This window comes from Echinops telfairi, unplaced genomic scaffold, assembly GCF_000313985.2.
Source record: "Echinops telfairi isolate 266 unplaced genomic scaffold, ASM31398v2 ScPeMD7_6681;HRSCAF=7622, whole genome shotgun sequence".
NCBI lineage: Eukaryota > Metazoa > Chordata > Mammalia > Afrosoricida > Tenrecidae > Echinops > Echinops telfairi.
This window is the reverse complement of record NW_022110581.1, coordinates 140,531-154,950: the sequence shown is the minus strand read 5'-3', so window position 1 is coordinate 154,950 and position 14,420 is coordinate 140,531. Positions and strand designations below refer to the sequence as shown.

General features: G+C 49.1%; 1 protein-coding gene across 4 annotated transcripts in view; it reads right to left on the bottom strand.

The window, feature by feature from the left end:
* Nucleotides 1-261: 261 nt before the first annotated feature.
* BCORL1 (BCL6 corepressor like 1) overlaps nucleotides 262-14,420 on the bottom strand; it is an 84,425-nt gene continuing 70,266 nt past the window's right edge. For all 4 annotated transcript variants that reach the window (XM_045295971.1, XM_045295973.1, XM_045295972.1 and 1 more), the window contains 3 exons: nucleotides 7,722-7,799; nucleotides 6,495-6,648; nucleotides 262-2,330 (listed from right to left, as the gene is read on the bottom strand). In XM_045295971.1, the coding sequence (XP_045151906.1) occupies nucleotides 2,045-2,330; nucleotides 6,495-6,648; nucleotides 7,722-7,799 (518 nt within the window). In that variant the 3' untranslated portion in view covers nucleotides 262-2,044. The remainder of the gene's footprint in view (nucleotides 2,331-6,494; nucleotides 6,649-7,721; nucleotides 7,800-14,420) is intronic.

Below are 14,420 nucleotides of genomic sequence, written 5' to 3'. Positions count from 1 at the left end.
GCTACACGGGACAAGTGTGAGGAGAAAGACAGCAGACAGAAGGCCTGAGCCAGGTTTTCGGTTTTGCAAATGTTTTTGAGTCCACAGCCTGTTGCTTAAAAAACAAGAACCAAACTGAACACACACCCCCCCCCCCGGCCTCCCCAAAAAACCCACAAAGGAAACATCCAGGGCAGCCAGAATACACACCCCAATGCAAAAGAGTAAAAGCAGATATCAAAGAAACCACACAATACCACAACCAAAACACAACCCAAAAAATCCAAGTGCCAAAACCCTCAACTTTATATAGATATATATTTTTGTCGTTTTTTTGTTTTTGTCTTTTTTTGTCTGTTGTTTTGTTGTTTTTTTGTTTGTTTTTTTAAAAAGGGAGAACAACTGTTCAAAACCAACTGGGCAGTATGGTGGGGGTGGGAGCAGTCCTACAGAAGGGGGTCTGTAACACCCCCCTAAGAACAAAGAACAAACACAATACAAAGAAAAGAACCACCGAGGCTCCCGCAATGGGCCAGGAGCCTTCCAGAGAACAGATTGTTTGTTTGGTTTGATTTTCCTACTCCATTTTCTTCTTCTTCTTCTTCCTCTGTTGTTGTTGTTTTAGCACCTGTACAATAAAACTGTACCACCTCCAACCAGAGCCGGCCACAGAAAGGCCCTTTTGCCATTGGATGGCACATACTCTTTCTACCAGGATTGTTTGGAAAAATAGCAATTGACAGAAAAATAAGAGCAAGAGGGGAGAAACTAATGCCACAGAAGGGGTGGGAAACGTGAGCTCCTGCGTGTACGTGCATGCGCGCACGACTGCGTAGTCTCTCTCCCTGAACAAGCCCCACGCTGGAGGCCTGGGGGGGCCGGCAGGAATGGAGCCCAGCCTGGAGCTCTATCTCCTGCCTAGCCTGGAGTTTCCATCTGGCAGTCAGTCCCTAAGCGATTTGCAGATTCCAAAGGAACCAGGGGCGGAGGGAGGAGAGAAGGGAGAGGGTGCTGCTTGGCTGGGCAGGGGTGAACCCTGCAGAAGCTCTGTCTCTAGAGAGGGTAGGGCTAGACTGAAGAGGGAGGCTGAGGGGGTGCTGCAAGGCAAAAGATGTGGGAAGAAACCCATATTGTGTACTCTGAGGGGAGGGGCCAGTGAAGAGGGGGCGCCTTAGCCATCAGTCCCACTCTGCACACTTCTTTTACTGTAGTGACTCATTAATCTCTCACCCTACCATCTTCCCTGCCCCTGGTGAGCAGGTGTCTGAAGATAGCAGGACTGTAGCAAACAGGGGAGGGGCAAAGAGAAACAAAACCTCTGTGTGTGTGGTGGTGGTGGGGGGAAGCACCAAAGCCTAGGGGTTTGTTGACCCCCAACCCTCTAGCCCTGGGCCAATACCAGTTAGCTTCATTCTTCACACTCCGTGCACTCCCCGCCCCGCCCTCGACACAGTCACTTTGTCGGAGGGAAGAAGGAGCAGCTCCCGAGAAACAGAAAAGGAGGGGAAGAAAGTCCCTCAACACAACGAGTTGTCTCAAACCATCACAGTGATACAGACTTATCAGAAACCAATGAAACAATACAAATTAAATACTAATAAAATAAATACTATGAAAGACAGAAGAACACAGGGGCACGGAGGGCGCGCTCAGAGTGGGTTTTTCTCATTTCTCCTCAGGACAGGCTTTGGCCACCCGAAGGCCCAGGCTGGGTCCTAGCAACCCACGGGGAGGCCAGCTAGACCACTGGACCTCAGTGCCACCTGCCACCACCCCTGGGGACTTCTGGTCCTCAGACGTGGGGTTCACCCTTCCTAACGACCAACCATGGCAACAATGACAATGACGGGGAGATGAGAACTAATCGGAGCCCCCACCCCCCCTCAAAAAAATCCAGTCACGAGTGCTGGCATTTGATAAGGCGGCGTCTTGGTTGGTCTGTGTTATTGCCTCTTTCTGCAGTCTGGTGCTTGGTGGCGAGGGGGTGGGGGTGGGGAGAGACACAGGAGGTGGAGATAGGGAAAGGCTTGGGAGGAGAGAGCAGAAAAGGAAGGGGCCTTCCCAGTCAACTGGCCCAGGACTGGAATTCCACCTCAGAGCCCAGGAGCCGCAGCAGCTCAGGCTCATAGGGCACCAGCTCCACAGTCTCAGAGGAGCCTGGTGGGGAGGGGGACTCTCCCGGGCCTCCAGGCTGCTCAGCTGGGGCCAGCAGCTGACTTGAGGCCACCTGCCGGTGGAACTCAGCCTTGGGCAAAGTGGCAATTTCAAAGTGCGGGAATCGAGCCTGAAAGATCCTGGAGGAAAGCTTCAGCCTCTTCAGGACGTCGGAATAAAGGAACCAGTTGCAGGGCCTGAAAAAGCAAGAAGGGGTATTAGGAAAAGGGGGCTGAAGGGCAGGCTGGTAGGCCACCATAGTGGCCGGGCCACCCCCAACCCCTCAAGCGAACCACAGGCTCTGGATGTCACTCAACCAAACCTGCTGCCATTAAGTTGACTCCAACTTTTGGCAACCTTGGAGGATGGAAAGGAACTGTCCCCGGTGTCACAGTGCTTGCACGCTGGGCTGTTAATGGCAAATGTCAGCAGCTCGAAACTTCTAGATGCCCCTTCGGGAGAAAGACAGGACTTTCTAGTCCTGTAGAGTTAGTCTCCGAAGCTCACAGGGGCACTTACCCTGTCTTATGGGGGCACTAGGAGCCCGCAGCGGCTCCATGGCAGTGAGCTTTAACTCTTTAGGGTAGCATATGACTGCATCTTCCTCCCCAGGAGTCGCTCATGGGCACTACCAGTCTCTTGGTATGCAGCCAAGTGCTTTAACCACTGAGCTACCAGGGCACCTCCTTCCGGGAAGCTTAAGTGACTATTTTCTTCAGAGCCCTGGCCCAGCTTCACCCCAAATGGCCAGCACTGAACCTATGGAGGGGTCTGTTCTGAAAGAGAGGGCGTGGGAGGAAATGCCGAGTTGGCATGAGCCTTCCAGAAGCGGCACCTCTTTGCCGGCTTCCCCAGGACGTCACCTGGCATTAACCATCTGCTGGCGCCCCCAGCCCTGCCAAGTCTGGCTTGCTCACACTTTCCTGTTCTCACTCCTGCTTCCCTTGCCTCCTCTTTCTCCACGGGGAGCCGTGGAGAAAGGCCTATACTGCGGGTAAGCCAAAGGCCTTTCTCTGGGGCTCTGGAATGCATTAGACAAGTTTTTTCTCCAGCGGAGGCACAGGCAGCACCATGGTTTCTGCAGGCCGGAGGCTCACATTACAGGCTGACTGCGCGGCGTGTACCCGACTAGGCAGCAGCCAGGACGGGTGACGGGGAGGCCACGGTAGGGGCCAAGTGCCACATCCCCACACCAGTGCTCCCCCTCCTCAGGGTTTCCCTCCTGGTAGGCCTCACCCCCGTTCCAGCTGCTGCCACTCTGGCTTCAGTACATTGCATCAGCCTCCTCACTGGCTGCCCTCTGCCAACAATCACTCATGTGCACCTCCCACCTACCCTCGCTGGATCCTCTCTGTTACTCGGAGTTTCTTACAAAGAAAAGCAGACCCTCTTCCACCCTCCCTCTCTCTGTAGCTTTCAATGGTTCCCCAGTGCTTCCAGAAAATCTCCAAATTCTTTAGCTTCTTATGATACAAGATCTCCCATACGTGACTCCATTAGACTTCTTCAGCTCAATCTCCACCTTACCCCCTCACTCTCTCTCTCTCTCTCACACACACACAACCCCTCACCCCGTCATGCGCCAGCCATTTGATTGAAGACCACGCACTGTTTTCAGAATATACGCACCCCCAATGCCTTTGCCTGTGCCATCACCTCCTTTCGGGCCTAGTTCAGATGCTGTGTCACCTGTGAGGCCTTAATGTAGCCAAGGGCTCATGCCACCTTCTATGGGCTCCTGGCACTTGCCTCACAGCCTGTTGTAAATATGCCAGAACCCATTTCTGCAAGGATGCCAAGCAACTTGAGCCGGGGTTCCTGTGTGTCACAGGTGAAGTGTGGCTTTCACTCCCCCTCACGCCTCCCTTCTGTACCGCCTCGCTTTGTTTTTCACAAGGAGCACATATTACTTTCCTACAAATCTCTGTAGAACACAGAACATTGTGGGTTGTACTAGAGTTAACTGTACACGGGTCTGTCTCCCCTACTAGACGGCTGTGGGCTCGTCGACGCCCGAGCTGGGTTCTGCTCCTTGGGGCAGCCTGAACTGGTGAGGCTGCTGAAGACTTGTTCACCGGACATAACCCTCTGTGTTGCACCTGAAACTTCACCTGAGCCCCACACTCCTTAGCCTTACAATGTGCCATTTCTCCCAAGTGATGGCAACCTTTGTCATCTCAAATCACCAGGGAATCAAGTGTTGTGGGTTAAGAGAACCAATAACCAGAAGAAAGCCCGTGCCTATGGAGCAGAGTCCAACGCAAAGCAACTCTAAACAGGGTTTGTGGAGGTATTACTCTTTACGGGAGCAGATATCCTCAGCCTCATCTTTCTCCTGCACATGGGCTGGTGGATGTGAACTGCTGACCTTGTGGTTAGCAGTCCAACTCTTACCTCACAGTGCCACCAGAGTTAAGGCAACTCATTGCCATTGAGTCCTAGTGGCCCTATATGACAAGGTGGAACTGCCCCTACATTTCTGAGACTTTAACTCTTTACAGGTGTGGTGGTTTGGAACTGCCAACTTTGTGATTAGCAGTTCAATTCATAACCCAGTATGCTACCTGAGATCATGGTTTGAGAAGGGGGGTGGGGACAACCAAACTCACTGCCATTGGGTTGGTTCTAGCCCATAGTGACCCTATAGGATAGAGTCAAACTGGCCCTTTGGGTCTCTGAGACTGCAGTTCCCCAGCCCCCTCCCCTGCATTTCTTTCTTTCTTTTTTTTTTCAGTTCTTTCTTTAGGGGAGTAGAAAACTTCATCTTTCTCCCATGAAGTGGCTGGTGGTTTCAAACTGCTGATATTGTGGTGAGCAGTCCGACACATAACCATGACGCCTTCATTCGTGGCAAGGGATCACCAGTACCATCGACCTGGACCATCGCTTTCAAAGCAACAGAAACTACATCCACCGCCACTGCAAATCATACACAGAAGCCTAGCTTTGTTGACTTGCAAGGCACTGCCGCACTCCACGGGGCCTCAGAGGCGTCATTCTCTCCCGACTCCTGGCCCCCGCCCCCGCCCCGTTTCAAGAACATACATGTTCCCATCCTGCCGCAGCTGTGGGGAAGGGCAGCCTCAAGACAGACTGTCATGTCAGAAAACCTGCAAGCTGGCTTCACGAGTCCACTCTGCTGAATGAGTACTTCCTCCACTCGTGGGGTGACAACATGCAGCCCGTGGTGGCCCTGAGGGCTGCCTGCACCTAAAGCCAACTGCCCTGGTCCCTTTACTGCCCAGGGCCTGATATCCTGTTTCAGACAAGCCGATGCTGAGTACTTTGGAGGAATTAATTAACTGTGCAATACTATATCCCTGAGGCCCTCCCCCACCCACACGGATCAGCTTATGTCCAGAAGAATAAGGACCCCAAAACCCCTGAAACTTGACCCCTCCTGGTGTCATCATAAAGGCTATTTTTATTCTTATCAGGTCATGGCAGGGAGAGGGGCAAAGAAACCATGGTGGAGTGGTCAGAGTTTTAAACTGAGGTCTTACCCATCTTCCACCTCCCAGCAATGTGCCCTTCATGACCAAAAAAAAAGGGATCCAATATCTTTTCCACTGGATATCAAAGAACAATTTTTACAATTGAGTGCAAAGGCATTTGCCATACGCGAAGACGCAGGTGAAAGAGTATTTTATACGGACACGAAGCATGAGCAGAAAAGCCAGCCAGCGTGCTTCCCTAGCGTGGCCCCACACGATGAGCATGTGACGGGAACCATGGTCCTCCACGCTGTCCGACTTCCTTTCGAGTCATCGGACAGAAAGGAAAGCGGCTTCCGTCTCCTTTAAAATGTCTCCTAAAATGGGTCACCCTGTCACATGACACATGATGAGCAGAGATGATAGTGCAGATGCCATCATCTCGCCACACTTCAGGCTCCAAGGACCCAGGTGGTGGCGTACTTAAGAACCCAAGGAGCCCCCAGCTATGGCAGCCGTATGTCTTGGTTTTTCCAAGACTCTCAATTTCAAATATTCTGTCTGGCTGTCCCCAGAAACCGCAAAAATGTTCCAAAGAGTCTAAATAGTTCATCAGTCCACCTATCTCCCAAGCTCATCTCTTACGTGCAGGACCGCCACCAATTACCCGTGCCTTGAGAATGGATTCTCACTGTTTGGTCCTGGAAACCCAATGGAGCAACCGACCTGGAGCCTACAGACCCTAATGGGAGGGCAGGTAACCAAGGCGGAAGGTCCAGCTGGCCTCGGTCATAGGTCATGTTCACGAGCTCCTTTCTCCAGGTCTCAGCTCCTGCTGGGAGAGCGCCACCCTTCCTTGGAGAGGGAGGCAGTCTGGGGTTGCCAGGATCTTGATGCTCAGTCCCCATAGATTTCTCAGACACTTACCCACGGGACACTGATACTTGGAGATTGTAGCAAGGGAGAAGAGGCTTGTCTGAGAATTCAAACATGAAATCATCCTCTTCCACATCATCTCCTTCTTGGTCAGAATTCCCCGGAGGATTATGCAGGAGGTCGCAGGCAAAGCCACCTTTTTCCTCTGTAAGGACAGCAAATGGCCGATTCAAACACCATAGATGCCGTGTCACCATGAGATACAACAGTGTATGTGCAGGTGGCTGATGGAGATAACCGCCACTAAGCACAAAGACCCTTGTCTAGGGTCAAGTTTCATTGAGTCTCATCTCGGAAGAAAGTTAGTCAGTGGCCAGAACATCCATTCTACTCCTCCCTCCAAAAAGCAAGGGCATGTAAGGGATGAGCTACTTAGATGGCAAAGAGTGACTGTGAACAGTCAAAGGCCAGGTCTGAACACCCTTTCTGACGCCTTCCCAAACTGTCCCACTGCCTGCTGGAAGGGTCTAAGATGGGGCTTTCCCCCACCCCACCATACATGTCTGGGTGTGACCTATTTCATTTCATCCCAACCTTCTCTTTCTCCAGCTCACTCCAAGCTTGGGGGCACATGCTTCCCCCAATCTTCAACTTGCGAATGCCAGATAACCAAAACCAACCAAATAAAAAACCGCACTGCCATCATCAATTCTGACTCCTAGCAACCCGACAGGACAGAATAAAACTACCCCTGAGGGTTTCTAAGACTGTAAACCTTCATGGGAAGCAGAAAGCTTTGTCTCTCTTCCTTAGGGTAGCTGCTAGTTTCAAACTGCTAACCTTGCAGGCCCAAGGTGTATGTAACCACTGTACCACCAGGATACCAAGAAAGCAAAGTGGGGGCCAGAGGCTGAAAGTCTCCAAGCAAGAAGCTTGGACACTCTGTGTGCATTGTACAGGCAGAGTAAGGAGGGACTGGCAGCCGCAGGATGAGGGGTTGGTCCTTTGGGCTTCTGATTAAAGCAAAGTAAGGGTGAAGAAAGGGCTCTTAAAAGAAAGAAGTAGAAAGCAAAAACCAAGTAACACTCCAGGTGGGGAGTGGGAGAGGGCTAGAGCTCATGAGGGAAGGCTTGGTTCAATCAGTGGTGTGTCTCCTGGATTAGGTAGTGAGTCCTGCCACTGGGAGTGGATGGGCTAGGATTGGATCAGTACAACCTAAAGCAACCCACAGTTTTGTGCCACACAGTCCAGGGTGGAAGAAACCCACTGCAAGCTTACCCAACACCGAACTGCTGTAAAAGTCCCAGGCGACTCCAGGATCCCCCTCTGCTCGGCCCTGGAGATCGGAGAGGTGATCTGAGGAAAGGAAGAGAAGGTGTGAGACAAGGGGTGGGGGTGGTGGTAGGGGTGGGGCTGGCAGCAACATGTTTACATGTGGGGTCAGGGGAATAGGAGACAGGGAGGAAAGACCCCAAGAGGGACCCCCAATGACTAGAGAGAGGCTTCCTGCTCTCCTCCAGAGGCTGCTAGCCTGAAGCCAGGAGTCAGCTCTAGCCACTGACCACTGGAGGTTTGGCCCAGTGTTTTAAAGCCAAAGATGTTTCAGAAAGTTTCCAAGATTTTAAAATGTGGAGGTTTCACAGATTTATAACTTTTTCTGGGAAAGAAACAAACAAAAAAACACACCCACAACCAATCAGAAGACCTGGCAACATTGAGTCCCCATTAATGCAGGTCACAAGTTGGCTGAAGGGACAGGTGAGCAGTGGCTACCCAAAGGCAGTTAGGCCCATTGAGTCCTGCTTTCAATGGTGCCAGAACCATCTGTGCTAGCAGAACCCCAGACAGAAGACAGGGACCCAATTCCCGGTGTTTTCAGACCAGCCACCCCTGGTCTCTCCGATTTAAAGAAAGGTTGAGTAAGAGTGTTTCCATCTGCTCCACCTTTGGGAACCAGGCAGGGGGAATGGCCAATGAAAGGTTTTCCTGAAGAGAATGGTCAACTTCAACTTGGCAGAAACCTTTCACTTCCACTCCTAGGTAGAGGCCTTAAAGAACTAGAAGCAGATGCTGAAACAGACTTGTCCACCGACGCACCAGCACTGTCCAACAGAGCCACAAGGTGGAAACCGCCCACGTGAAAAAATAATGTGGTCCACACACTCAATTAACTATTAAGCCAAAAACACCTCACTGCCATTGAATTGATGCCAACTCATAGCGACTCTATAGGACAGGGTAGAACTGCCCCAGTGAGTTTCCCAGACCATAATTCTTTATGGGAGTACAAAGCCCCATCTTTTCTCGCACAGAGCTGCTGGTGGTTTTGAACAGTTTACCTTGTGGATCAGAGCCCAATGGGTAATCACACCACCAGGGCTGCTCAATGGACTATTAATATAGAAACGTGCTGCCACAGAGCTAGTCTGTGAAAACATCACATTCGGTGACAGAGGCCAGACACCGAAGGGCTCGTGTCTTGTATGACTGCACTGACACGAGGTCTTGAGAACAGGTCACTCTATGGAGACAGAAAGCAGGCTGGTAGCTGCCAACCAGAGATGGAGGCTGCACAGCATTGTGACTGTACGAAATGTCCCTCAAGAGTCCACTTGCAAAAGGCCACGGTGGTTAAGTTGTATGTGTGCTTTTCAGGAACACTTTTGCTTACTCGATCTGAAGATGGGCAGCATTAGCATCCTTGTTCCCTGGCTAAGTATCATCAAGTGGAACTGTTCTCACTTCTCAGCATTCCGTGGACCACAAGTAGGTCCACTCGGTTCTCCGAGCAAATTTTGCCTAGCCCAGCAGTCACCAAAATGCCACCTAGCACAACTGACAAGTTGGCTTCACTGTAACTCGCTACCTTTTTTACTTCCTGGGTAAGTGGACAGGGGAGAGTCCAAAGGGCACAGGTGAGGCCAGTGTACCCACTCTACACCAAACCGCAGGAGGAAGTTGGCAACAACTAGGAAAGGGGCGGGGCTAGTTTCCAACAACTGAAAACACCTAGGCGCCCTAACTGAGCTTCCCCCCCTTGGGGCCCAAGTCCTATAGCCAAGAATACCGGGCAGTTGTCGCAAGCTACTGGAAAAGTCACTGTACAGCAACCTACTAGGAGATGAAGGGTTTCTCCCAGTAAGAAAAGGCAGCCATCAGGCAGATCCCCTCTAGCCACAAGTGAGGGACTCAAAACAGCTTTACTATCAGACAGAGATTGTTATAAACTTCAATATGGTGGATAGAACTGCGGTATGATACATAGTCGGTTGACCTCCCTTTTGACTCAACCTGAATTTGCTCTGTGCTCAATATTTCTTGTTCCATGACCGAAATTTCTTCTCTGGCTTTTAAAATATTGTTGGTGGTCTTTTCTTTCTTAATCTTTATTTTTAACTTTATATTATTATTGTTGTTTCTGTTTTGTTTTTTATTCTTTCTGTTAGGTTTCCCAGTTTATGAATCACAGGTGGAGTGGATGCATAGAGACAATAACTGAAATAATGGTTTATCAGGACTGGGGTGGGAGGGTGAAGGGAATTGGGGAACAAATAATGCAAGAGGGAGGAAGGAGCAGAGGGGGAGGGAGCACTAGAACTGACTGTGATGCTATATATACAATTCCTTTAGAAAGCCATTAAACTGTGGAAGTGTATGGGATGTGAATATAATATCAAGAAAACTACCCAAAAATCCCAAACTAAACTTGACCAGTGGTTATAATGGGTGAAGAAGAAAGAGCTGTTGCTTAGGGGTTAATGAGTTTATGCTAATGATGGTAGAATAATTTGGAAAAAGCTATCATCAACAATGGCTGTACACCATGGAGGGTATAATCAATGGCAGTGCATTATACATATATAAGTTGTTGAATGAGAGAATGTTTTGTTTTATATATTTTTGCCATAATTTTTAAAAATTACATAAATAACAATAAGCACAATGAAGAAATGTTCTAAAATTGATTGTGATAATTATACAACTCTTCTTGATATAATTGAACTATTATATTGTATGATATGTGGATGAAAGGCCAATTAAACTGTTAAAACAAAAGAAAGAAAGACAGCCAAAGAGAAGCTTCTAGTACGACAGCCGAATACCCTGAGAGGGAAAACTCATGCCTCTTAGACCTTCTGTGCATTCCCTGGGGGAAAAAACAAAACATCCCCGGCTCTGAGGTCAGCCCCTCTGTAAGCTGTGCACTTTGAGACCGAGCTGCACGTTCTCCCAGAAGCACATGGGAGTCAGGTTTTACGTGTCTACTCCTCAGGCCTAGCCCTGGGCCAGGTGTCCTGGGAGAGAAAGAAGGGAGTTTTTCTATTTCTAAAAAAAGGCATGTTCCTCGGGGTACGGTATAGTACCAATGAAACATACAACTTTCCTGTAGTTCGTTAATGCTTCCTCCCCCCCACTCTCTTGACCCCAAATCTACCTTACAAGTCTGGCTAGACCAGAGCATGTACACCGGTACAGATAAGAGCTGGAAACACAGGGAATCCAGGACAGATAAAAACCTCAGGGCCAATATTGAGAGTAACAATACCAGGAGGGGAAGGGGAAGTGGAGGGTAGAAAGGGGGAACCGATCACAATGATCAACAAATAACCCCCTCCCAGGGGAATGGACAACAGAAAAGTGGGTGAAGGGAGACAGCGGTCAGTGTAAGATATGACAAAATAATAATAATTTATAAATTATCACGGGTTCATGAGGGAGGGGAGAGGGGGAAATGAGCTGATACCAAGGGCTCAAGTAGAAAGAAAATGTTTTGAAAATGATGATGGGAACAAATGGCCAAATGTGCTTGACACAATAGATGGATGGATGCATTGTGATAAGAGCTGTACGAGCCCCCAATAAAATTATTAAGAATAAATAAGTCTGAAGATATTTTTTTTAAAAGCAGGTTCCGTCTTTGTATCATTCTTCATTAACTCCATGGTTCCTAAGCTGAGGAAGGAAGGAAGAAAAAGGAGGGTAAGAAAGGAGAGAATGAGAGCGGGTGGGAAGAGGGAGGAGAGGAAAGGAGGGCAGAAAGGCCTACATATGAGACTACGAACTCATGGACTTGCCTACACATATGCACTCAAATAACTGTCATCCTCCCCTGCCCCATGAGGTCACATGATGTGGTCCTCCTTTACCACATTCAGGGTGAGGGTGGTGAGGGTGGAGCTCTCAAGAAACTACCTTCTGAGTCCACCAACCCAGGCCTCTAGTACTCCTGCCTGAGTAGGTCACTCACAGGTCAATGTGCCGAAAGCTAACTGGTACCAGCAAAGGTGCGAAAGTCCCACGCAGGCCCTGACGAGCACCCAGTGGAGCGAGCACTAGCATATGGTGATCCCAAGCCCTGTTTCCTGCCCATCCGCAACCTAAGTCCTTTACTTTTCTTCTGTCCTGTAAAAAATACCCTCCGGTCTTAGCAATGCCACGTCTAGGCATAAGCATCAAAGAATTGAATGCAGGGATTAAAATAGATGTGTGTCCACCAATGTTCACCGCAGCCCTAAGTACAATAGCTGCAAGGTAGACACCACCCAAGTGTCTGTCAACATGTGAAGTATGTACATGTGCAGTACATACATACAACAGAATATTAGTGAGCTGTGCCATAAAGAGCAACGCTACAAGGATGAACCTTACAAACACCACACTGAGCGAAATACCCCACCCCCACCAGAAAAAAATCCAACACACTGTGGTTGAGCCAATTCTGATTCATAGCCTCATAGCGACCCTATAGGACAGGGGAGAGCTGTCCCTGTGAGTTTCGGAGACTGTAACTCTTTACAGGGGTTGAAAGCCTCGTCTTTTGCTTGAAAAGTGACTGGTGGTTTTGCACTGCTGACCTTGAGGTTAGCAGCCGGATGTGTAACCATTAAACCACCAGGGCTCCTGAACAAAATAAATCAACTGCAAAAGAGCAACTACTGTATGATTCCACTAATATGAATTATCTAGATAGAGCAGGCAGTTCCAAAAGACAGAAAGCTTGTTAGACGAGAGCAAGGGTTGGGGTGGGGGGTGGGGTGGTATTGCTTAAAGGGTACCAAGTTTCTATTTGAGGGTAAAAAAAAACCCACTTTGGCTCTTTTCCTGCTGCTCCCCTGCCTTCCGCTTGGCCATGCTGCGGTTGTTCTTTCTCTCTCTCTGGGGCTCAGGTCGCCACATGTAAGGATGCAGTCCTGTGTTCAGTTAACTGTAAAACCTGAAACTTCTTCTATCCTTTATAAACACTCACCTGGGTCACAAACCAGGCTTCAGCGTGAATTTCTTTCTCATGCAAAGCAAAGGACCGAGGTATTCCTCACCGAGGAACCTAATAGCTCCTCAATCTTAAGAAAACCAAACTCTTCACAACTGGACCAAGAGACAGCATCATGATAAACAAAGAAAAGATTGCCGCTGTCAAGGATTTCATTTTACTTGGATCCACAATGGACACCCATGGGAGCAGCAGTCAAGAAATCAAATGATGTACTGCATCGAGTCAACCTACTACACGAGCTTTCTTCAAAGTCTTAAAAAGCAAAGATGCCACTTGAGGATGAACGTGTGTTTGACCCAAGCCGTGGTATTTTCAGTCACCTAGCATGCATGTGAAAGTTGGACGACAACTGAGGAAGGCTGCAGAAAAATGGATGCATTTGAATCCTGGTGCTGGTGAAGAAGATTGAAAGTACCACGGGCTTCCAGAACAGATAAGTATGTATTGAAGGAAGAACAAGCAGAATGCTCCTTAGACATGAGAATGGTAAGACTTCATCTCAGGTACTTCTGGCATATTATCAGGAGAGACTGTGGTAGCTAAATAATATCGCATGAACTTGAGGGTATTAAGAGTGAAGGGGTGGAGTCCAGCCTGTCAATCAGATCACAGCCTGATGATGCCTCCTTGTGGGCATGGCCTTCTCATGAGGATTCTGGGAACTTCCTCTCTCTCTGCCTTCATCTTCCGGTTGACAAGCCACGCAGAGACTTACTGAGACCTGTGAAGAGTATCTCTCTCTGCTTCACCTTTCTGTTGGAAAGCCACAGTCAGAGAGCTGGAGGAGCCACCTGGAAAGCTGTGCCAGCGCTGAGATGCTTCCATTACCATTGGATCCACAAGACTTTTCCCCCACTGGCCTGTGATCTTCCTGCATTCGGCATCATTGCATATGCTGCTTGAGTCTGAACAGGAATTTATGGACTAATGTCTGGCATAAAGGCTAATATTGGATTTATGGACTTGATCTACACTAGGTTGAGATGTTTTCTCAATATACAATTATTCTTTGATATAAAGCTCTTTCACACCCAAACACCCACACACACACACACCGCTTTGGAAATAGGTTGTGGTGCTGGTTGTATAATGTGGTATAGGGAATTAATGTCACTGAACTGTACATGTAAAAATGGTTACACTTGCCAGTTCTGATGTTATCTAGAGTTTACTGTAATATTTATTTTTTCACATTTAAGTAGAAAATTCTAAATCACGAAGTACCAGTTCATAGCCACTAGGTTGGCTTTAATAAAAACAACAGACAGGCCCCAATCCCAACTACTAAGTGGACACCTGCCCCTCCCCCCAGAAGAATTCATTTCAAAGGACGGCATTGAATCTGCAGCTCCGGGAGAGAGACATATCTGATCAGAGCACACGGGAGCAGATGAAGGGGGAGGAGGAGAGAGTGGAGCACATCCTGGCCCACTAGGCCATGAGGATGACGTTCCCAATTAGAGCAGCCAGTACACAGAGAGGACCACATGGTCGGCCCCTCACTGACCCATAGCCCTATAGGGGACGACACCAGAGACAGTGTGGGAACTGCACCTGATCTGATCCTGCAAACACTAAGGGGATGCAACAGAACAGGAGAATGGAGAGGCGAGGTCCCCAGGGAATGCTCAAAATGGACTTTGGGGCCAGGGCATGGTGCCCCAACAGACTGGACTGGAAAACACTCCTAAAGACCAACAAAC